Source organism: Mercenaria mercenaria, unplaced genomic scaffold (assembly GCF_021730395.1).
Source record: "Mercenaria mercenaria strain notata unplaced genomic scaffold, MADL_Memer_1 contig_764, whole genome shotgun sequence".
NCBI classification, from domain to species: domain Eukaryota; kingdom Metazoa; phylum Mollusca; class Bivalvia; order Venerida; family Veneridae; genus Mercenaria; species Mercenaria mercenaria.
The window spans coordinates 9,005-36,024 of NW_026463664.1; the positions used below are offsets into that span (position 1 = coordinate 9,005).

A 27,020-nucleotide genomic window follows, 5' to 3' on the forward strand; every position below is an offset into this window, starting at 1 on the left:
TGTTATAAAATATTTCCTTTTCCACATCAAAAGTATCATACATTCATCACAAAATTGATTTACATATATAATATCAAGCGTAGTTGGAGAAATAAATCTACCTACATAAACCAGAATTGTTTGAAAGTGCATAAATGTAAATATCTATGCAAATAATGATATACATTGTTCAATATCATCAAGTGATACATGTTGTGTTCAAGATGGAGACTATTCTAAAAAGAAAGGCTAGTAACATATTAACAGTGAAAAGACCATATACATGATCAGATAGTTTTTCAAACAATATTTGAGTAGGCCTAACTAATCAGTAAATAAATTTAACTTGCAATATTAGTTGTATTATAATTTGGTATCCTTGCTCGAAAGAAAAGGAAACGAGTACGAAAATGACAAGGACAAGTTGACCAGTAGGTTACAGAAATCCAATTACACACAATTAGTTAGCGGCTTAATTAGCATACATAGTTACCTTGCTTACGTTTAAATGCAAGGTGTTTTTTTACAATCATTAACAAGGTATTGATCTAGGGGAGGAAACTCTGACAGATACTTTTGTGTGGAGATTGCAGAGTTGCATATCTTTTCTGAAGTAACTTTTTCACCACGTTTTATGGAAAAAAAAGGAAAAATGTAGTTTAAAAAGTACAAGGTCAGAATGAAAAAGAGTCAGTAAAATATCCATTAATGTAAAGCTAATAATATGCTCCATAGATAGCATGTAATTCAGACCTAATTTAACGTTTTACTGAGAAATAAAAACAAAACAAAGAAAACAAAAAGTCAACAGGCGCTATCACTATAAAGCCCCAGACCCACGTGTTACACTTCACCATCTACAAGTGCATTAATAATCTAGTTGGGTGCTTGAAATCTTTTAGTAAAGGTATAGCTATAATAATCAAAATGTATGTATAAAGTTATATGCAAACAACTCAGCAGATATGCAGTGTTGGCTAAATATTTTATATTGACATTGATACATGCATTTACTCGGCTGGAATTAAAGTGGTTCATTTTCGAACAATTCTATACAATAGAGCTCATTGTTGATACAAATGTGGTCAAGATGTCATCCAGGTTGTTGACATATACACTTATATAGGTTTAGTAACGCACGAGTTATAAAATTTGAATAGTTGATTATTGTCGATGGAAGTCAGACAATGGAAGTCAATTTATACTTTAGTTTGCACCTTTTTGACTTGAGCTCTTCATTCCATAATACACGTTTTATACACAAGGGGATGTAACGTAAGTGTTAACTGTGTTTATTGTGTTAAGCACAATTAAGTTCTTAGAAACCACTGCGTACATTATGCTTGTAAAGGCAATGCATATAGTGATATAATCACTGTTCATTGCCCTTCAAAGTTATATTAGACAACCTTCCTTTACTCTGCAAATCATTTCAGTTCTAGTTCTATATTGTCATTCATTTCATATACTTATAATTATATTATAATTATATAACTGTTGTTTTTAATTAATACTAATTTTTTTCTTCATGATATGATATGTGTAACACGGATCCGTATAACATGTAACACTTGAATAGTATCTTATATTTCTGTATAGAATGGCCATATACATGTATTAGTTTTAAATTATTGTTTTTAACAACGTATCGTTGCTTCTCTTTTATGTTTTACGTATGTGAAAGAAGTCGTATAAAGATATAACACAAGTTGTTAGGTTCTATTGTTAGGTAAAATGCAAATATTATCCAATATTTATTATATTCATGTTCCTATTCATATATTTTAACTATGGACCAATTCGTTTTATGCCGGTCACATGATCGGCAAGAAAATAATTCTCGTCAGTTTATCAATAAACAAACACTTCGGCCTACGATGGCCACGTTAGCTGCAAATATAAATATAAATTTTCATTTTGTATGATTTTCTATCGCAGTCTGTTCAAAACAAGTTAGCAAAATATTTCTTGCAGTACGTTTCTACCTTTACTGGTATGTACCCAAAACTTCCAAATGCTTATCAGATACAATATAATAATTGCGAAAATCTATGAATTACCGCTTTGCCTGTCTCGAAAGACCGGGGCATTTCGGCGTACTCCGGATAGACTCTGGCAGTGCCGGGAAGCCAAACGAACGCGCGACGATATGGCATACGCAACAAAAGTGTAGCGTTATGGCCTCTAAAAGCCACATGGCTTAAGTGTTACCAGACTTGTAAAACCTGTGGTAGAACTTTCACACACATATATAAGATTGAAGACACAATAGTTCGTTTCTGATGTTTATTTAATTTAAAGAAAGTTTTTTAGTACAAGTAGTTTTATTGTCTCAATGTCCATCTTTCAAATAATATTTAGCTACTATAAAATGTTAAGAACTAATTATTTATATCCTGAAGTTGTCTTTCATGAAATCTACATAACATATTTGGAAATTAAGCAAATTAGGCATAATGGTATTTTTTTACTTACGTTGGCAGAACCACGGTTGGTGGCTCTGCCGCCTCACCTCCTTGAATGTCTAGTACATAGACCTTTTATATGTACCGGCCAGACTGTTGATTACCAAATTAAGATGTAGTTTCCTGGTGTTATGTCTTAACCTGCCCAGAGCTACGATAACTTTTTAGTTTTATATTTCAACAATTATTTTAAAAGGTAAAAAGTATGAATATATACTCTCCAAGACATTGAATAATTTAGTCTTTTAAAACAATAGCCTAGCTCCCGACTTTTGAAATTACATTATAAAAGTGAAACAGATTGGCCCTTTGATAAAGAAGTTTATGTGAAACTATCTCTAATGCTGTAGTTATAATGTAGTTAATTTGCGATTTTCACCTGTGTAACAAACGAGGAGAAATCTCCTTTAAACTGGAAATCTGATAGTGAGTATAAACCAGCTTATCACAACTTCCGTTTCAAGAACATTTTGAAGATACTAAAGAACAATCAAAAATTTATTTGAACTTTACATCTTAAGTGAAAATGATGAAATGTTTCAAATTATTTTACATTAAATTTTGATGATTTTTGTAATTGCAAAGTTGATGCAAGAAAGGTACAATAGTCCTCTGCATATGCTGGTATTTTACTTTCATTTTCACGAACAGGGTAAATATTTTCTTTATTGTGCAAAATGAGCACATATCAGATAAAACAAATAAAATTTTCCATAAACGTACCATAAATGCCTACGCTTGTGACCGAAATAAAAGCTTGATTTTCTGTTGTTATCTCTATACAATTTCCGGTAGAAATAGATAAGGGACTTCGACCGAGATATCATATATATCATACAAGATTTACTCAGCGCCTTTTAATGACAAACACGTTCATAGGCACTTTACATTAAATGGCAGCCACTCAGATAAATTTTACTTACCTGTCATTTATGTCTAGATCTTTTGGTAGCAGAATCGTTACTATATCCTTTCTGTTATCAAAAACAGCATGATGTAAGGCAGTTTTTCCTTCTGCAGTCTTCATGTGTAATAACCTAGATTTCCTAGATAAACAAAACTTTTCAAATAAGATTACAAAAATATTTCAGAAAACGCCGATCGTGCAGTACAAATGTAAAGATGCTCCTTTGTGATCACCGACTTGACAGCAAATTGATATGTATACTTTTATATCAGTTAATTCAAAGATTGGAAACATTAAAAGGAAATCGTTGTCATTTACCTAATAAAGACAGTTTTGAAAAGCGTATAAATATATGTTCATACTTTAATTAATACTGACAGTTAAGCACTTCCTTAGGATATGTTGTAAGCCTATTAACATACCTAGAAACACTTTTTTAACATATATGCGTAAAGTCTGTGGCGAATTGTCCGGAAAATGATTTTTGTTTTGCCATGTTTTCAGCAGTTGTACTTTTTTAAAGTTAAAACACCAAGTCTATCAAAATTCATGAGTAACAGTTTTATCAACATCATTTTGGCGGTCACCTTGATTTCAAAAAGACCGCCTCAAAGTATGTTTCTTTTTCATTTTCTTACCTAATAAATTCCCCTTAAACATAATGTATGCATCTTGTAGGTTATATAAATTCTAGAGTTTGTCAATTTCAAATGAAACTGTTTCTTCAAGGTAGATTTAGTTTTGCTTAAAGGGAGATAAATTTCTGGCCGTTGTACAAACTGATTGTAATTTGCTTCTCCTTTAAAACACTGATATGACAATAACAGAATACATTCTTTTTAACAAAATATGTCTAAATAACCCATGTAGTTTACAATGTATCTTATCAACTAATATTTATTATATAAGACATATCTTTACACAATGTGATAAAGACAAAAAAGGATGTAAACAAGACTTAAATATGCTTTTTCTTCTTTGAATCATATATTATTGAAATAATTCAATTATCAATGAAAGGATTGCATAAAGTCGAGGAAACCTTTTTGTGTTAAAACCAGTTTTAACTTTTGGATTTGATAATTACAAAATACGGAATATATGTTCAGATATTTCAGAATGAGCATTCACATAATACCTTTTATACTGGATTGTTCAGCTAAACTGCAGTTTTGTTATACGCAATGCCTTATTCTAAAACTTTAATTATTTAGCTATCGAGTGACTATCTATCACTAATATATTTTATATTCGGATATCTACTTCAAATGTAGAACCATCAAATATATCTAGCTTTTTAAATTTTAAGATACCTAAACCACATGGATAGAGAGAGTTACTGGAATTGTGCGTGCGTCCGCGTCCGTGTTACGTCGAAATCGGTTTGGTTTGGTCCAAAGCTAAATGTAAATAGAATATGCCTAAATGCGTACATTTACCAAAATAAATTAATAGAATATGCTTGGACGATAGTTTAAGGAAATATTTTGTTTACATTATGTGCTTTTGTGTAAGAATAGCGTTGCAGGACATGGGGTTATATTAAATGAAATAAGTAAAGCAAACCATTTTTTTTTGCTTCTGATATTATTTGTAATTGCATCGTTAACTAACCAAGTTATCAAAAGTGCGACAATTAAGAAGACAAGTGTTCTAGAAACAGATCTAATTAGGGAAAATAACTTGGAATACTTTAAAACTGACAATTTACAATTACAAATAATATTTTAGTATGTTTTCTTTCCATGTTATAAAGTGTGAAGAAAAATATATACACAGGTAGGGATCTTACATATAGAATATTTATATTAACATTTCCATACCATAGCAGCAGAATGAAGCATAGAAAAAATGTGCCTTTTTGCCTATTTTGTCCACAAATATTATCATGTTCTGTCATTTAAGCACCAATAAGTTTATTATTTTACAACAGAAATAATGTATTTGAAAAAGTAACTTGTTTCCAGGTAAGAATTAATTTTATATGCCCTTGAATCTGAACCTTCTAAAAAATCATGCAAAAGGCGACATCCACAAAAGATTTCAGCTCAATAATTCAAGCAAGTTTTATCAAATGTTCAACAGACTTGGCCAGACTGTTAATGACCGCCAAAATATCTCTGTGATGTTTGATGGAAAGCCATATCGTCTAAGTAATAATGGCCCTCGACTTGCTCAAAATGTGAAAATTGAAGTGGCAACTTTGTAACTAGAGCATTTCATCATGTTGAGCTGTCATCTACTGAAATCATCAAATGAAGTTTGATAGCTGTAGACCTACGCATTCTCTGTTATTGACTAGAACCCTAATGTCTTAACCATATGCACTCATTCCCCTTATGGCCAAATGAGCGTGTTTGATAGGTTATAAAATATTTATCCTATAAGGACAGTATGAAATATGCTGTAAAAATAAAATGTAAGATATTGAAATGTTGCACAGAATAAAGGCTATGTTAGATTGGCTAAAATGATAGACCTGGACACGCCAAGGAGCCCAAAAATATTTACAAAGCTTTGGTGATAATTGAAGAAAGCTGCCTGACAAAATTCAACTCCCTCCGTCCGTTGTATGTAGGATTTAGGAGAAAAGCATCATGTAGTCATACACTTTATTATTCATAGCACCATCAAATAGGAAAACGTAGCGATTAACTGTAGAGGGGTCAATCACTAAACATGCACTGTGCTTCACGATTTTCGCATCGTATCCGCTTTTGATAATCTTTTAAACACATTCTACAAAATTTTGATTATTATAAGGACAATGTTTATTTTTCCGAATTTTATAAACTAAATCTCTATAGTATTCGGGGTGTGTAAGTCCAAGTTTTAAGTGTTTTTAGGTTAGTATTGTATTTTCCGAACAGTTCCTACGATCTAAGACAGGTTTACAGGACTACTAAGTTAAACTGTTGAACACTAATTTGTGGAAGTTAATTTCTCATGTCATATAATAAAACACTTATTGAATAGTTTATCAGTCATTAGTCAAAATTATTTACCTCAGTCCTTTGGACATTGTTTAATCATAGTTTCTGACTAATGACCGGCAAGCCATTCTATAAGTGCATATCAAGGCATCACTTTAATTGTCCTTCAATAATTATGAATTAGAAATATATTTTGATAACATAACATGCTAGAAATAAAGGGTTATTTAATAATACTTTGGAACAAGGACATTCGTCACTCTTTTTGTGCAGAACAATTGAAATTAATCTAATTTCTAGTTAAACATTTTCAATACATTTTTAATTTCCTGTAGTTTTATCTAAAGCATACTTTCTTGGCAACATACAATTGGCAGCAAGTACATTGCATATTATAATCAGTAATGACAGTGCCCGTATTCTTTATGGTTTTGAGCATTTATATGAATCATTTCAGTGTATATATTTATACAGGTTTCAGTTAATTTTATATTTTAATTCGGAAATGTCTAGTCCCTGATTTGCAGACAGAATTGAGGTATTTTACCCCTTCAGAACTTCTTGTACAGATTCGAACAGAATTAGATTCTTATCGTAGAATATTTTCAAATAATAAAAAAAGAAAGAAAAAACAATAAAAATCACAAAAAAGCATTAAAACATAAGTAAGCCTATCAACCAGCTTTCAACAAAATAGGAAAAAGGTATGAACTCCAAAGAAACATGTATGAACATTATGATAAAAAATAGTTGAAATATTTGAATAAAATAATGTCCTGCAATGAGTAGATTTTAGTCCATAAATACTTAAATGGGCCCATTTGAACTGTTTCTATGTGCTGCAACTGCTGTCTATATTTTTTATCATGTTTTCAATTCTCATGAATTCTATTGTAAAGCTGTTGTCACTTTATCAGGGACTGAAAAATATGTATGTTCAAGGAAGGAAAAATTGCTTTTACTACAATAACTAAAAAAATTATTTCATATAGGTTAGAGTTTTAAAATATAAAAGTTTGGGATATGATCCGTAAAATAAGTCGTATAGGAAAATTGTTAATTTTTAGTTAATGGTAATTACATTTTCAACTTTAAACTGAATATTCTGTATAGAGAAATTGTTGATTTTAAACATATTTAAACAAAAAGCCAATTTTAAAGAATACAGTAGAACAATGATGTAAATGTAGGATGTGCTGCCGTCAGCCAAGTGCCTTAATCATGTTAATCAAAATTACGTTTGCCAATTGACGCAAAAATATTTTCAGCCAAGGCAACAGCTACAGACTAAGCACTGAATTTTTAAAAAAAGTATCCATCTTTTCCGGTTCCTTTTCTGTCTTGTAGTCCATTTATAACCAAAATATGGAAAGCTTTTTATTCAAAATGTGCAACTTTACGGTTTCAGGAATTATCTTTCCCAGAGTATATCATATTTTCTTTAAATCTAAACCACGTTTATATTTGTTAAAATGAGTATGCTGAAATCACAGCACAAAATCCCTTTCATTACCATAATCTAGTTTGAAAGTACAAATGCCGTTTTTATATCGAATGTCAATACATGTATTTTATCTAAATGGCAATCGTCATGGAACAAGGCTTCGTTTAATTGAATAAATATTGTGATATTAAACCTACTTAAGGTGAATGGCAGTAAGGGAACTAATCTTTTCACAGGGAGGAAGATAATCTGCCTCTCTGTCGAATATGTAATACCCGTTCATTCTTATCTTCAGAAGAAAGAAGATCAACCTTTATTGGACCATGTTCAGGACCCCTTAATTCTATTTTAACTGATTGTATCGACTTAGCTCAATAGTGCAACCCTTGCACCATTTCTGCCGACATATTGTTTCCTTTTTGAGACGGACGGGCATCTACCATAAAATCTGAACACGAAATGTTTCGATTCCATCTGTCGTTATTGCTGTTTACAACTGATATTTTAACATAATATATGCTTGACAGAAATAATTATAGCGACGTTTTTTAATTTCCGTTTTCAACCTGACCACAGGCACTAGGAGTCAGGATCCCCAACTCCTAAGCCCCTGTCAACTATAAGTCAATTTATTTTAGCACTTTGATACATTATCAAACAGATCATATTTGACGATCATAAAACATCTTTTGTCACAATTTCAGCCTGTTTTAAAAATAAACTTCTTGCTATCAATTCTCTGAATACTAGAAGAATAAAAAGAGAGAAACTAACACTGGGAACACCTCCTTGTTTTGGGTACCTGCTTTGCATCCCCTGGGTACAAAAAGTAATACATATGTTAACTTTGGGACATTACTGCGTCTAAAATATATCTTCTTTTGCTACATATCGATATTACATGGTGCATTCATTGCCTTGAGATTTAAGTGTTATAAATACCATATTATCACACCAGATGACGTTAATATTCTTCCTTCGGAAGTTTCCGTGAGACCAACGACGTTAGCCTGTGTCTCTTTTTTTCCAGAAACCGAATGCATCTCCTAGCCTATCCAAAGCCTGGCGTATAATTAAACTTTAGGTATGTTATTTTATTGCGTACAGCACTGGGCATGAAGATTTACTACACGTTTGCCAAAAAATACAGGAAAAATATGTAAATACCTTTTTCTTGTATATATTTCAATGTAACTTAACTTACTGACACGAATCATGTTTGTTTATGTAGTAGGGTCGTGTATATGGATTTTGTTATATATGTACCGTGAAAAACGGAGTCAATGCCTGAATTTGAAAATCTATTTTCATTATCCCGGTATGTCGTATGAACTGAAATTACAAGCGTGTCATGAACGATGATTCTAAGTCTGTAACATTTATTCAGCAGAAAATTTTAAAATAATAAACGTCAAATATGCGATAGAAATCACATGTAAGTCGAAGCCACCTAACTCTAAATACGTTAATTGTACACATCTGAATAAAAACAAAAACCACAAGACATATATACGGCGAAATTGTGTCTATTTGTGAAGTTGGATAGAGTGTAAGTATGCTGTTGTTTGGTGAATACCTAGTCCGAGGTATTATTATAGTATACTTTAAGCGTCTGATTATCATGGTGTCCAGTTACAGCACGCTTAACCAAGACTTTACTGATTTAAATCTTGTGTTTCCTAGCTTCTGAAAAGGCGTTATCTTGCTAATGAATACTTTAGATAATGAAACATATACAGTTGTATAACTGGCAATTGTCAAAATGCATGAATAACACATCGCTTAATCTTTTTGTATTCATATAGGATGACAGGTTGCGTGTGTATCATGTACCTCTAACAAAAAGAAAAAAAGTGAATGAGCAAGTCAAATTGCAGCATCACTGAAAACATCATGAATAACATAGACTAACAAAGAATTCAGGAGGTTAACAAATGCAAAGGATATGAAAGTTGTCAAATGTCGAAAGTGCATGCAACGAAACAATTTTTGGTGTAATAACTATCCGGTTCAATGGAGTTGAAAGAATATCGATTTTGGTAATCGGCTCCACCGACCTATAGTATATACAGACAGGATATCTATTCGCGGAATGATTGCAGACGTGTCGATTGATATCAGAGATTGATTCGTAGATGCTAACTGTGTAGCTGATTCGACTCTTGTTTCCAGTTGACAGTTTCTCTTTTTACCATCTTCCAGTACTTAAAGCATTGATAGTTTATAAAATATGCTGAAATTGTGATAAACGTGTTCTATGATCGCCACATACAGTTTGTGTTAAAATGCTGGTATATATTGACTTACAGTTGGCAGGAAGGGAGGAGGAAGGACCCAGAACCCAAGTGTCTGTGAACTTAACTTCTTTTCGGAGATATATGACCTTGAGTTGATTTGCCGTGAAAACAACTTCACTCTTTCACTCACTTAACTTCGCAAATGGCGAATGATAGCAGATTATGCCACCTGGGGTCATCTGGGGTAAAATCATATCAAAGAGAAAGCTTGTGTATGCAATAAGGCTGCATTTTCCACTGATTCTTCATAAGATTTGATCAGAATGTTTGTCTGGATGAAATCTAGGTCAAGTTTGAATGTGGATCAACTGATGTCAAAAACTAGGTCACCCGGTCAAATTAAAGAAAAACCTTGTGTATGCAATAGGGACTGCATTTTACACTGGATATTCATAGGAATCGGTAAGAATAATAGCCTCGATGAAATCTAGGTCAAGTTTGAATACTGGTCATCTGGCATCAACATTTAGGTCACTACTTCAAATCGAAATAAAACTTTGTGTGTGCAATAGAGGCTGTACTTTTCAACTTATCTTCACGACATTTGGTCAGAATGATAGTCTTGATCAAATCTAGGTCAAGATTGAAAATGGGTTATCTGGGGTCAAAAAGGTCACTAGGTCGAATCAAGGAAAAATCTTTTGTATGCCATAGGGGCTGCATTTTACACTCGATTTTCATAAAATTTAGTCAGAATGGTTGCATTCATTAAATCTAGTTAGGTTTTAGTAAATATATAATCTGGGATAAAAAACTAGGTCACTAGATCGAATCAAAGTAAAACCTTTTGTATGTGATAGAGGCTGTATTTTTCAATTGCTTTTCATGAAATTTGGCCAGAATGATAGCCGCCTTGATGAAATGTAGGCCAATTTGAATATGGGTCATCTGGGGTCAAAAACTAGGTCACTAGGTTAAATCAAAGAAATAACTTGTTTACACTCAAGATTCGTGCTCCATTTTTAATGAAAATTGGTTAGAATATTTGTTTCCATGAAATCGCTAGGTCAAACATGTTAACACTGTTATGGTATTTTTTTTCAGATGAGCGACCTAGGGCTATCTTGGCCCTCTTCTTATAACATATCAGTTGCTGCTTCACAGGTAGAATAAGTGATAGCAAACCAGGACGGTGCTATTTTTCGATAACCACAACCAGCAAAAAGAAAAGAATCATTAAGTAATGGTGCAATAAATAGAAATAATTCTGATAGGAATTCACAGACGAACAAAATACATGAAATAGTATATTTTTGGGCCTTAATCTTAGACAATTCGAATTCAGAGAGTTCAATTTCTTCCAAAATGAGTCATTCATACATACGTGTTTGATACAGATGCAAAGAAATTTTTGTATGAAATTTTAAGTACAGATAGGAAAAAAATCGATTAAATCTTATGCTTGAGTATCGTTCAAATTTTAAGTATTAAGCTTTAAATAATTACCATTCCTGGTCTCCTGCTTCTGTTTCCAATTCTCTGCTCTTCGTTAATATGAGCTATAAGAAATGAAAATTAGATTGTCTGACTGAAAATTCATTCATGACATATAATATACTAATTTATTCTGTTTATGTTCGTCAAGTACTTAATCTACACCAATATATGATACCTACAGAGGCTTGCTACAAAGGACTTTTTATGTATGTGTTTTATTATAGTTATGATGTTGATAATCCATAACAGCTTTTTACCTTAGAATTATAGTATGACCAGCAGTTTTAAATCATCACAACGATATTATGTTGCAGTCATGTTGACGTGATATTTAGCGCCGTGTATGCATCTAGAAATAGCGCTTTCAAATTTGTTAAAATATTTTTAATAACATGTGTAAAACGAAATTTCACGTGGTACAACTGTCTTGATTAGTTTACAAACACATTGAGTTGGTTATTTGTTTTACAGAGTAATTCGCTATCATTTTCGTCCAAATTGAACTCGCCATCATTTTCGTCCAAATTGAACTCCTCCGCAAGACGTCTCAAATATCAGATCAGTGTGGTCAATAATTACCAACATATTACTATGGAAGGAAGAAACTTACAGTTTTAAAATATTAAATGGAATAACTGTAACAAGTGACTAAAAATTGCAGTTTTCAATTAATTAAAGGGAAATTGCTTCATACTAAACTGAATACCAAAAGCATGCATTACTTTGATTATGCTAAACTGATTTTCAGAAAAAAAAAAAAAAAAAAAAAAAAAAACTTGCTGAGAAAGTAGACATAAATGAATACACCAACATTAAATATCAGCTCAGTGTTTCTTTTTTTATTTTGTTTTTGTTGTATTTAACATCTCACTGACACGATTAATGGTAACATTTGATTATTTAATCATGGGAGAGCATCCCGGTAGAACCACCGGCATTCCGTGAGCTAGGTGGATGTCTTCCTGTCATGAAGAATTCAACGCACAGAGTGCGGCTGTGCTTCCGAAAAATCTAACTTTACCTTTTATCTTATGAACCAACATCGGTGAGGTGCAAGTAATTTGAAGACATCGGCTTTAACCACACTGCCAGGACCTTAAGCTCAATGTGACAGATTATCATTTAGATATGGATACGGAAGGACAAACATTGTAGCTGGTCATTAATTAAATGGCAATAACAGTGGTTGCACTTGCTTTCAAAAGCATGGTATGGTAGCAGCTGTTAGTTATTACAAACATGCATACCAAATACCAATTAACATTGCCTAACCGTTACCAAGACATGGCTGTAGAAGGACGAAAATTGCAAATTTATATGAATTAAGGGGCAATAAGTCTGGTCAAATAAAGGTCTGAATACAAACGGAATACTGAATCAATGTGACTAACCGTAACTATGATATCGCTGCAAGGATAGATGGACACACGGACAACGCCAAAACTATATCCCTCCGCTTTCCGCAGGGAATAAAAATCAGTTGATAAATTCTGTTTCAAAAATCATAAATATTAGGGGCATAGTTAAAGAAACATTTATGGTGGCGTATCAATAAATCTTTCTTTTTTTGCTACAATCTTCAAATGTTTGTATCTTTTTAACATTATGATGATTAGAAAGCGTGTAAACTTATACAGTTGAGCTTCTGATATATATCCACGCTTTCGGGAAACGAGCCGTTATCCGTTCGAGAACCGTTCAGGAAGTGGTAATCGTGCAAAAACAACAAACTTGTAATTGGAAATTAGTGTCTTGTTGCGCATGCGCATAGCTTAAACGAGAACGGTGAAACGAGAGTTTATTTCGCCTGCGCAGGGACACAACACAGACAGCGTGAATCGTTCATTAATGAAATTTATAAAATTAAGAATTCCACAAATTTATTAATTTATCTATAAAACTATATATTCAAGTTTAAATTTGCTATAGACTAGGGACTACATGCTTTTTTTGCTAGAAGTCTACATTTAATTGATCTACTTTTATCACACGAATACTTAAACTTTGCCTTTCGCGTAAGATGGTTTATCATAAATATTTTGTGGCGCGCGAGTTAAATACCAGGTGTTTTATAAATTTCATAAACGGGATCATAATTAAATAATACTGTATTCTTATTTTATTAAGTCATACTGGCACAAATTATTAAAACTTCAGTCTGCATTGAGTAGAAATTGTTAATTAATACAGTGTTTTGTATTCATTTAAGTCTCATTTACCTGAAGCATTTTGCTATCCACCAGGGGATAGTCAAAAATTATTAACGAATCCAATTAAGGCAATCGATCATTTTATTAATAAACGATTCACAATTGTTCATATGAATTTAAATTTGAAGTCAGCTCTGGTATTAATACTGAATTCAATAATTAGACATTTATAATATTTAGATCTCTTTTTTTATCTCTTGTCCATCTATTACCATAAAGCAAGTGCTAAACAAGATTGTTTTTCTGTCCACAGAAAGAAACAAATGGTATCTTAAATTCAGTTTATTTATATTTCTGTGCATAGATAGTTCTGAGGATCCCCAAAATTTTGAAGTCAATATTTACGCAAAATAAGTTATGTTATACTGGAATTTCATTTAATGAAATGAAATGCACATATTGCGTATTTTCCGCTAATCAGGGGATCCTAAAATCTGACTTTACGTACATCACAGACACATCATAAATGTAGCGCACGCAAAGGCGCATTGAATTTCACGTGTCAACTAGTGTAATTTATTGCTTTGGTGCATGTTCGAAAATTCAACGATCTTACAAAATTATGAAGGAGTGATAAGCTCTTTACCTGATTATTTCTCTGTATATCTTCTATCAAATCATTCCTTTTATTTTCTTAAGTGTACTACACATACTATTTATTGGTCATTTTTTCATGTTTGTGTCTTCGTGCCTCTCTGTTATTTCCAACTTTGTACAATATAGTTGTTTTAAAGCAGATAGATGAGGCGATTGTTTAAACTGAAGGCGACCACTTTTCTAATATTTGTTGCAATTTAGGCTGACAAAATCCTCCCACAGTCCTCGTTTATTGGTAAGAAAAAGGTTAGAATTAGAAAATAACAACGTAGTTATAAAAGTTCATTTTTAAGATGATTGTCGAAAAGAGTGAATTCAAAGTTATCCGAAATCGCTTTTGATAATAAGTACTAAATTTTCTGGCCTGGTACGGGGAAGGGGGTTTTATCGGTTGGAAGGAAGACGTTGTTGGGACTGGGGGCAGGGGCGTTTTTCATTAAATTGTAGGCGACATAATGTAGAACGATGAGTTTTGATTCTTGTATTACCGGAAAACAGAAAAATTAAAGCACGTTAACATAAATTATAAAGAAATATTTGCTTGAGTACAATTATATCAATACTATAGATGAAATTAAAAAAAAAATCTAGATATTAAAGTTGCCCAACTATTACATGCATTATTAATACCAGAGCGGACTAAATTTAAATTTCAATTCAAATGTCATTATCGGTTGGAAGGAAGGCGTTGTTGGGACCGGGGGCAGGGGCGTTTTTCATTACATTTTAGGCGACATAATGTAGAACGATGACTTTTAATTCTTGCATTACCAGAAAAAAAGAAAAATTAACGCACGTTAATACAAATTATATTGAACTATTTGATTGAGTACATTAATATCAATACTATAGAAGAAATGTTAAAACAAAGACCTAGATATTAATGTTGCCTAATTATTGCTTGCATTATCAATACCAGAGCGGACTAAATTTAGATTTTATTTCAAATGTCATACGTGAATCATTTGAAAAGATCCATTGCCTTAATTGGATACTTTCAAGTTTAGGAGTATATCAACAAAAACACTATATATTTAATAAACGAACATTATCTTTATCAACAATCTACCTGACCACTTCATGTTCTGCCGTACTGTTCCGTACGATGGATACTTAAAATATTCTGAAAAACTTTTTCTCCCTTATAAATGAATGCTATCTGTAAAAATGACAATAAACAGTTGCTGAAATCTACGTTCAACCCATTTATGTGAAATTTCAGCACTGGGACATTATTAAAATGCATTGTAAAGAAGATATGTAACAGTATTTTTTTTTAAAAGTTTGAGTTTTTAAAAGAGCTGAACTGTTCAAAAGTGTGGCCCATTTGTTTAATTTTTCATTTTTTCTATGATTTGGTGTTTTTTTCTAAAATGTAAGACTAAGCCTTAACATATTTTACTATTATCCTTTTCTAGTCTATGGTGGATAGCAAACTACTGCATGTGAATGAGACTTGAATAAATAATGAATTTATTCTCCTCCCCACTGCAGATTATAAACATATTTTGTCCCAGCTTGACTGAACAAAAAACAAACAAACAATCAAAAAAAAAAAAAAAAAAACAACAACAAGATCATCTCCAATATTATATTTGGACCATGCTTACAGCTAGAGATGATATCCAGTACCAAAACATTTTGTGGAACCTCCCAAATCCTAACATTCCAGGACAAAAATGTTCGAAAAAGAGGATTAGAAATGTTTCTCTTTTAGAACGAAAAATTATGCAATTTATTACACATATGTATATTCATCTATTCTTGAAAGAAGAGACTAATAAAACATAATTAAAATATATTGGTTTAATGTAATGTCAATTTTCATGTTGATTCAACTTTTAAATATTACTTGTAAACATCTTCTTCACCACTCCTACATTTGCAGAAGGTAACTAAAAAGAGAACATTTTCTAGTCCAGTTATTGTAACGATTTAGTACCATCTCCAGCGAATCAGTTTCCTTCTATAAATTAACAAATTCCTCAAAAATATGTGAGCAAGGTACGTAGAAGAGCGCACGATGTATACGCAGAGGAAGAAAAATGCTGTTGCATTTTGAGATAAATAATGACTGTAGTTTGATATTTGATACAGAGAAGTATGATTAGCGTCGTGATGATCGCTTTGTTGTTGAGTAGAAAATATACATTTTATTTGTAATTTATTTTCTTTCGCATATACTTATTATATATATGATTTGCGACATGATAGTCGCACTGCAGATTGATCAGATATTGAGAGATAAGTGCCTGGCGATATAATGGTCGCCCGGTGATGGGCTTGAAGAGAATTTACAGTTCGATTGTTATAACTTGCAAACTCTTTCAAAAGCAGTTTCTTTTCATCTTTACATACATGATTGTCGTTTGTGATTTATATTTGTTATTATTTATTATTGAAATAAAATTAGCGGATGATTGTCGCTGTGGTGAGCGGGTTTTAAAGTGTTTCTTGATGAAATGTTGTAAATTTGTTATATTGTATTTTATTTAATTTGTTTAAAGCAATTAATTTTAATTTTAACATAAACCGTGGATTTTTTTATATACAGAGATAAGATATTGCGAGATGACGGTCGCAGTGGTAATAGATGAAATACAGATCTATGAGATTAGCGATATACGGTATTTTGGGTTATTGATTTTATATTGCAATGTTGTGTGTGGCTTATTGTCGCTATTGATTTTATATTGCAATGTTATTTGTGGCTTATTGTCGCTATGGTGATGGAATGGTGGATGTTGCTTTAGGAAGTACAGATCATTTGTTTTTTGTAGATACGTTTTACCGATTTATGAGATTAGCAACATGATGGCCGCAATGATAATATGTTGATAAAAACTATGCACTTTTATACCTGTTATCAATAAAACCATGTTATCTTATTTCTATCTTATTCTATTAAAACAAAACGCAAAATGCATCGAACAAACAGTAAAACATTAACGTATACATTGTCGACACATTACAAAGGAAAGAAAGTGCAATCCAGTTGACATGGTTTTGGTCTTGTCTATCCGTCCATGCGGCATGGATTAAAGTGAAGGATAAAGGCACCTTTCAGCTATATCCTGTTTAGATTGATCATTTTTATCCAGTGTGTAACCGTGTAATACAACACAATAATGTACGTACCCCAAAACGTCATACATTTCTCTCGAAAGTGTACTTGCTTTTAACTAAGGCGCAAACTATTTTTATAAACTAAAACTGAAAATTAAATAATTTCTACTCCCTTTTATCTTACACGCAGTGTCAATAAACAGCTATTTTCAAACAGAAAATAAAATATGAAAAAATGCAAGGATTTTATAAAGTTTGTAATCGATAGCCGACTCATTGCTGACTTATATAAATATGTGATCATAGCTCTTCAATGCATTGGAACAGATATATTTTGTATATTTCCTAAACCGGTTTCAAAAATTACCATCAGGAGGGGTACAAACAAAATCCACACAAACAACCGGTTGAGGAATAAATCAAATAAACAAGCTAAAAAAGATTTTGCTTTTTCCTTAAAACATATATATATATATATATATATATATATATAAAGAAACCCACATACAAAATGAATAAACCTCAAAAATGTACTAATGGCTTTGTTCATTATATTAAGCAGATGATTAATTACAGAAACAGAAACATACTTCAAGCCCATCTGTGTTGTTTTGTTTGTTGTTTTTCGTTGCGTTCGTTGCTAAATGAAGAACAGATCTCCTCTGATTATCCGTCTGATTTATGCAAGCATTTTTTCCAAGAAGTATCTCGATCACTTTCGAACTGCCGTATTCGGCAGCAACGAGAAGGGGCGTCTTGTCATATTTGTCTTTTAATTCTATATCATCATTCCTGAAATATGCAGATGATGTTATGTGTGCTTTTAGTTCTTATATAAAATCCGACAACATTTTGTTGTTTTCTCACAAAAAATAATTATAAAACAACAACACTTAAATGCCGGTCCGGTCAACTGCTCGAAACAGTCTATTCCAGATTTCAAGAAAATTTAATGTGATATGTAAAAGCCTTTTGTTAGCTTTTTGGTCCCATATACTTTTAAGCATCATATTGATATGGCAAGTTCAAAAATATATGTTGGCCATTAATTTTCAATACAAATGTGTTCTAGCAATTAACACGAAATATTTGTTTTTATCAAAGTAATGTGTAAAATGATTATAGAGCAATGAAACAACATTTGAAGAAAATGCTTTAATTTTATTGTGTCCACTAATGAGTAAAACTTAATTCCTTCTTAAATGGAAATTTTCGCCATATTGAAATGGTTCATACACAAAACAATTCAGCAATCACAGCATAGTCATATTGTTTAATGCAATATAATTTAGAACACAGAAACTAAATGTATAAAATGTTTATGATATAATCGTTTTGAAATCATATCAGCATGTTAATAATACTTAAAGCTTTATAGTACCTATTTTACAATCCAAGTTCGTGTGTGAGATTATTGCCTAGAGACCATACAGTTGGTAATACTTTTATCGCATTTACATTGTTATGTTTATGTCATACACGTGCATTATATACATATTGCCCTCAATACACATACCAAGTTTTATCAATCGGGCATGAATACTTTATGAGAAATGCAGGATCCACAAGGGCGTTCGGACGGATGTAGGGCTTTCTTATAGTCACCTCCAGTGCTCCACCGGTAGGGGGCTATAACGAAAACTAAATACATCGGTAGTATCTCTGGTAGACACTTTCACAATCTTTCAGTTTAATCGTTATTGCAGTGAACAAGACGGAAATGATTCCTGTTTCGGCTTCCTCCCTGTTTAGCTTTTAATTTATCTGAATTAAGTTTGCTGTATGATACGCAGCAACCCCACAATCTTGCCAAGTCAATTTTGTTCATAGGAAATAAAAAAAGAACTATTTGACTACTTTTTTTTTAAATTGTACAACCCTCCCTAGGTCGGATTGTCATTACCTGTCTGTGTGCTGTTCTCTGGTGTTTTGTTTGACAGAGTTGTGTAAACACCTGTCAAATACCTAATCGACTCATTTATACTTTTGTCCTTTCTTCGTATATTCATTTGTTCTTCAATTTCTTTGTCTTTGACAATTTCAGTTACCCATATGAATATGGATTTCTTCTACATTTTCATTTCAGTTTGTTTCAAAAATGGACATCTGAACTGGCATTCGAGTTTTAAAGGCGTATGCTAGATAAAATTTTCACGAGGCAGAACTCGCATGACGCACCGATTACGACACCGTTTCCGGTAAAGTTTATTTTCAACGCTTGGTCAAAACTAGTCGAAATGATAGTATGTACGTTTCAGGACACAGAAAACAGCATTCAATTCTTAAAGGCGTACGCAAGATAAAATTTTCACGAGGCAGAAATCGCATGGCTCACCGTTTCCGGTAAAGTTGCATGCTTTTGGATATTCGGACAATCGCTGTGTTTATTTCTAATGCGTGATCAAAACAAATCCAAATAATAGGATGTATGTTTCGGGACAGCGTAATAACGTTTGACTGTCACAGTCCCGTCACGCCCGAGCTTATTGTGCGTATTTATGTAAGGACATCTCCGATGAAGTTTGTTGGGAACGTTTTCTGGTACATGTACATATGAAATGTATTTGTAAAGATAACAGGTCTGATAATGAATTTATGTTGACATTAAAGCATACAATAGGCTCGCTGATATTTTTGAACGTAAGTTTTGAGTTTTTGTTTCTGTCATTGCAGTGTCATCGGCTGAAACCGGTGTCGAGGTAGATATCTCCTCGCACTTTTTCACATATTTCCAAAGATTTTAGTCTCTAATTTAAAATTATGAGTTACATTTGACCCACTTGACGTTTCTTTATGAATATTTGTTTGTAATCGTTTGGAGTCTGACCAGTATTTATGACTACTTTGGATTTATAATGTTTTTTTTATTTCTCTGCATGAAGATCACAAACCAGTATCATGTTTTTTGTTTCATGTTTTGATCTGCCTACCTTCCAATTTAAAATGCTTGGTATCTTATTACCGTAATGTAATTTTAATTTCTTCTATAATAGTTCAATTCCCATTTTTTATTGAACATTATATAAATGTTTTTATGTAAAGCACTTTTGAACGTATTTTTATATGAAAAGAGTGCTATATAAATGTGGTATATAATAATAATAATAATAATCATAAAGGGATAATAATTCAAAATGAAAATGTGAAAAATCTAATTCGGTGACCACCCTTTTTCTTTTTATATTTCAAAAGTAAACATTATATTCTGCTATTCTTGCAAGTTTAATCAAATTCCTTTATGTAGATTTGAAAATATTAACTGCTAAAGGAAATATACAGTATTTCATAATTATGATGCTTTTTGGACTTAGAAAACAACAACAACACACAAGTGTCATGCAACTATTTCTTGAATTTCATTAAAATTTCTTTTTGTTTTGAAGGTAAATAATCATGTCTTATGAGATTTGACTAGCAGTTATACTTCATGAATCATTTATTTGATTCCTTGATCTTATATGTTATGGCAGACACGCTCTAGATTTCAACATACACTTGTACCATGGTCATGCATTATAATCTGAAATAAAATGAAAACGAAGTCGGTGACACCCATATTTCTTTTTATTTTTAAGTTACTTATAGAATGAACTAACAATATATGAAATATGAACAAAATCTGTTATTGGGAAAAAAATGGTGAAATTCTAGCATACGCCTTTAATATCTTTTTCATATTTACTGTCTTAGATACATTCACTAAAAGGCACAGGTTATTTAGGTCAGCTTTTGATAATGTAAATATAAAATGATTTATACTTTTAATCATATTGATAGGATTGACCGAGGGTTAAAAGCTTAATAATACATGAATAAGAAAAGCACTCTAAGTTTACTGTCTTTATTTTTACAATTAACATAGTGTAGACGTATGATGGTATTTATTTATAAAACAGCACTACAAATATCACTTTTCATGGACAAATACCTTTAATTTCTGTGTATTATTCTAATTTATCTATTTCCATCAATTCCTATCTGTCTTCTAGATCTAATTCCATACAATTGATTACCAGTTGAAATTCGGGCTATTTATATGAATGTTATTGTTAATATTGCGATGTCCCCGTAAAAACTGGGTCGCCCTATAGAATTCTGGGAAAAAAATGGCGAACATTCAGAACTTTGCTGCAAGTGCAACTTTAAACCATGCATACAAGATAATTAATAAATAATCAAAATAGTAATTATGTATAATTCTTAAGAAGGTACATTTCTTAATTTTATTATCATCACGGTTAGTAAATTTTTTCACCGAGTAGTACGATTTATGATTAAAAAGACATTACATAGAGTAAGTGTGGAACAGCACGTCATTACCCACACCTTTCAAGAATTGTCCAAATTTTTCATAAAAATAACAGAAATTTTACTTTTAACATAATGTATCTAGAATATACTTTTCATTTAAGAATACTTAAATTTAATAACAACATATTTACATTGTACTTATGAGAATATTTTTTAAACAAATCTCATTTAACCTTCAATGTATTAAGTTTTAACAGTAATATACATATAAACATACATATGTATAATGATTTTTCTTTTTACTGTATTCAAGTGTCCATATAATTCCTGTAATGCTAGCACTATTTATAGTGTCGATAATTGTAAATGCTATAAATACATATACCTATATTATTATAGTAGAAGTAACAGTACTCATAAATGCTAAATGTAATAGTAATCCTTAAGTCAGAAGATTTGTTATCCTAACTCGAACAATATGATTTCCTTATAACATCAGTTTTCTTTTAATATCTGTTTTCTATTATATATTTCTTGACAATTGTGATAATTTCATATCCATATTCTCAATTTTATAAAAAAATTATATTGTCATTCTGTCATTTTTTCACACAATAACTTTCTGTTTCTTTTTCTTCTTTCTTTCTTTCTTTACTTTATTTCATGATTTTTTTTTCAATGTCAATCATGGCTTCATCTTCTTTCATTTCAATTTCTTTATATAGTGTCTTAGTTCCTTTATCTTTAATAGTGTTTCCTCTGATTTTTATTGTTCATCTTTTTTTTCCTTTACATCTCTTTTTACATTCTTTCTCCTACTTTCTGTCTTATTTTCCACTGAGACGCCTCAGGAAGTATAAGCGTACTCATTTTCTTAATTGTCAAAAATTCAACATTAATCCCGTTCTTTACACTTATATTTACAGCCATCAACATTAGATCTTGAAAAAGAAATGCTATGAAATTGGCGACCTTAATTTGTCGTGTTTTGTTTTGTAAAAATTATTTTGAGCTGACGTATTGCCCTGCGTTCGAACCCCCAACACGACAGTACAGCACAAACGACAAGTAACGAAGGTATCGTTTTGTCGTGTTGGCGGGGCATTGACACGGTAAAATGATAGACAAAAATTAAAACGGTCAGAAAAGTATCTGTTGAGCTTGCTACCTTTGAATGTCGTTATTTTATATGTCTATATATCACTTTTTCTACCGAGCTGTCGTGTTCCCCTCACGGGCTAAAGCGACAGAACGACTGTTCTTGTACTTTTCAAGTTGCAAATTGTCATGAATTTGTCACATTTGCCATTGCCATATTTTGAAAACTGAGATAATGATATAAAAGTTATAATTTTACTTATTCATATGTCATGATATTGAGATTTTTTTTCATGACAAAATGATACAATTTCTTGCCATGGCAATAGTCCAATCTGCCATCATGATGACAAAATGCAATCATTTATACGGATTTTTACGAAATTAAATCTGATATGAAATAAAATCAATGTTTCTTTAGAACAGGTAAGTGAATACAACGATTTAACAAGTTTTCATTTTTCGGACGTTCATAATCTGTATCCGCCAAATATCGGCTTGGCAAATGAAACCGGCGGCTATTTTAGATATTAGGAACACTTTAGTCCCGTTACCCATTTTAGCTGCCTAAATTATCATAGGCATATCAATTTACTTTAATCTTTGACCTGTAGCGATGACTGGACTTTCATACTAGGCTTACTCTTCCTTTTCAAAGCACGGGCCTTTTCCAACAATACACATTTGTATCAGTTATGGCAATAGGAAGATGTAAGTTCTTAAGCACCTACAATTAATTAATAATTAGCATATCTTTCTTACATATCCATAAGTTCCCTTGCTACGTCACTGTAGTCCAGTAGTGCAGCTATATGTAGTGGTGTTAATCCAAAATTACCCTTTGTGGTCAAGGTTTTAGGAAATTTGGAAAGCAAGTCCAAGCTATTTCCAATGACAGCATAGTGCAACAGGGTGTTATCAAGTTCGTCTTGATGAGTGACATCTACGGAATTAATTTGCAGTAGTTCGCGCACCTTCAGATCAAAACTCTCACGCATTCCCTTCAGTTCTTCTTTCTACGAGTAAATGAAACATATACATGTATAACGCACATATCAATATATATAAATCAAATAAATAAAATGACTTCACATGCCTTTCAAACAGTATTTAATTATAAAAATACAAACTAGTTTCGCCTGTCGGCTCATCAGTGTACATACAATGTAACGTGACGATACTATGGTAATGACGCGACGTCAATATAAAGGGACGTATTTCTAACGTTATTTTCTCAAAGGGGCGTCAAAAACGTTGTAATTTAATTATTCAGAATATAACTGTTACTGTAGACTGTTAAAGATGTATTCTGCTCATATTTCATTGAAATATTTTATATTAAGATATTTACTTCAAATGCAGATAATCCTCATCAAATATATTCAACTTCACTTCAACGTAGTCTGGTCAGGATCCATGCTGTTCGCTAACAGTTTCTCTAAATCCATTAGGCTTTGAAAGTGAACAGCATGGATCCTGACCAGACTGCGCGGATGGGCAGGCTGGTCTGGATCCATGATGGCCGTAAACCCACAATGTTGGTTTTCTCATGGCACGGCTCTATAGTTTTTAAGAATATCCTCATCACTGAAACATAATTTGTCTTGACGCTGTAACGTCATAGACTGACATACCATTGATGGTCCGTGGGCTAAGGCAAAAAAAATTGAAAATCGTAACCCAGGAATTAGACAAAGGTTGAGCTATACCATGAGGTTATACTATCATTCAGGAAATTTTTAAGGCTGGATGTCGGTCTGAGGGACATGTCAGTAAAATTTAATGACGATTTGAAAAAGTTGAAAAGTTGGTGTCTAATAAACATAATTAAGCATTGCATAGGGATATCGCTGATTTGGATGGTAAAAGAGACATTTATGCGACATTTCTTATAACAAATCTTATCTTTTAATGCCTGCAATAATCAATAATTTACTTTGATTGTCAAAGAATGCTACGATATGTATTATATACTAAATAAAATATAAAAAGTAGGGGTTGTTGTAACCCACCCACCATATTACATTTGTAGTACATATACTTATGCGGGAAATCTTTAGGACTTTTAATCCTTTATAAAGGAGCAGAATCCTAATGTTTACAGTAAGGAAAACAAAATGAATGAATAATTAACTAAACATTCAGACACCTTTGCACTTTAGTGTTAGTTGGCTAAACCTATGGTTTGTGTTTCATTTCTGGGCGAACTGCATACTGACAGACCTATTCTTTGCTAGTGCGGTAGAAATGATGAAAGTATTGCAAAAACTAATACGACTGCAAAAGTTTTATGGAAGTTCCCTATTGGGAACATCAAAATGGAAGCAGATCCAGCAATATAAGTTTTTATTCAAGATGGCAGTTATTTCAAATTAATCTAAAAATATTATACATATGAGTTAATGCCACCAAACTTTTTTAGATTTTGATGACTTTAATTCTCTTCTATGCTAGCTTAATTAGTAACACAGACTATTCAAATTAACAAGGCCACCACTTTCCAAATTTCTAAATAAATTCCTTAAATTTGATCAAACATGCACATATGAAAGAGGCGTACCTCTTTAAAAGTCAAAACTATAACAGAAATCACCTGACATTAATTGAACATGTTACAGAGGATTGGACCGCTCACAAAATGACCACCTGAAATCGTTTACATGTACAAATATCGATGAGCTACTGCTGTTTAAATATTCAGTATTATAAAACAAACCAAATAAGTTTTCAAAGATTGAAGTTTGGTTACCCAGATCAATCTAATACAGATACTGTCCTGTGATTTTCTAACTGCCCGCCAGAAATAAGTTTGCAAACATACATATGGATAAGATCTAAGTATATCATAATGCCAAATCCCTTTAATAGCATTCAACAAGATCCTTTCAATGCGTTTTCATCTGAAATAGTGCTAAACTATTTTGAATACATCTATAGTCATGCATTTGCTTGGCATAATGAACATGTAGAACGCACAGAGCTTCGAAGTAGCTATAAATTGAGCTGGTCCTGGAACCAAGAAGTCGTGTGTCGTATCTGTTTGTTATTTGGTTGTATGAGTAATAATTATTAGAATTGTTGTAACTAATATTTAACGTAAAGCATGTTTCAATCCCTTTTAGGATGTAGCTTAATGATTTTACTACGGAATAAATCACTTACTAAGTAAAAGGAGTGTTTACAAATATGTCATAAAGATATCAATACACCACTGGCGTTTTCAAAACAAATAGTGCAGACTCTGTATGTACATATGCATCTATGCGTGTATGGTGAACTTATTCTGATACTGATACCGAAAAGTGACTTCTCGCAACCTCTCATATCATAATTTAGGGTATATTTCTGTCATATTGTGTACGTAGGTGTTATAATGTGTCCTCTTGTGTGCTTCTGAAACATACGTTACCGAAATTAGATTAAGGTAGTCACTAGACTTAATGGTTGAAACACAGTTCCATACCGAGGTAATCTATATGTAACAGTTGAAATGCACCAATTTTTGAACGAACTAGTTTGTAATTGTTAATAGTTTTGAAAGTAGAATATTGAAATTTAGTAAGAACTTAGAACTGACAATAATGATACCACAAACACGATATGAATAAGGAGTCTTATCTATGTTTCCGTTAAGCGAATGTAATATGAATTCGTAGTTCAGTAATTCCATTCCACAGTATAAGTGATATTTGAAAATCACCATAATCAAAGAAACAGAACTATTTAGAAAAAGCATGCTTTACCAAAAGGGTCATTTGTTTCACTACATGTGCCTATGATGTACTGTATATTTATGATGCTCCTTATGTTCAAAATGTGCCGTGTTTGTTTACATCAGGAATTACATCAGTAACTTTGAACACATAATGCATATAAACCGATAATTTCTGTAATGAATACAATCTTACCTTCCATAAATATCAAAACAACGCATTAAAAATATAAAATCATCCGTCTTAAAACCACATAAGTCCATCAAAACCCCAACCCCAAAACTATCCTAACTTTAATGTTACTTAATATTCTGTGTAATCTTGGTAACGTATGTTTAATATTATATGATTCATTTCATCTTTATAATGCTGTAAAAACTGACTGAGTGGGCATGATATATGTACTAGCCTTGAAAAATAATGTACGATTTATAAAATTGAATACGTGACCTTTAAAGGCTAGGTAGGAGAGGTGGTTTAGTGGATAGGATGCTGGCTGCTCAATCCAGGGGTTGTGGGTTCGAGTCCCACTGGGGTCACGACCTCTCATATGGCACCAGTATTTGTTTCTCCAGGAAACGGACTCAAGAGTAGTTTGAAACAGCTTGAAGCTTTCATTACAA

The 27,020-nt window shown here is 32.1% G+C and overlaps 1 protein-coding gene across 1 annotated transcript in view; it reads right to left on the reverse strand.

Annotated features, from left to right (window-relative positions):
- Window positions 1-1,707: 1,707 nt before the first annotated feature.
- Window positions 1,708-27,020, reverse strand: part of LOC128554808 (transient receptor potential cation channel subfamily A member 1-like) — a 63,288-nt gene continuing 37,975 nt past the window's right edge. The window contains exons 5-8 of the mRNA XM_053536122.1: window positions 23,447-23,700; window positions 17,926-18,127; window positions 11,472-11,524; window positions 1,708-3,490 (exon numbers count right to left, since the gene is read on the reverse strand). Coding sequence (XP_053392097.1) covers window positions 3,364-3,490; window positions 11,472-11,524; window positions 17,926-18,127; window positions 23,447-23,700 — 636 coding nt within the window. The 3' untranslated portion in view covers window positions 1,708-3,363. The remainder of the gene's footprint in view (window positions 3,491-11,471; window positions 11,525-17,925; window positions 18,128-23,446; window positions 23,701-27,020) is intronic.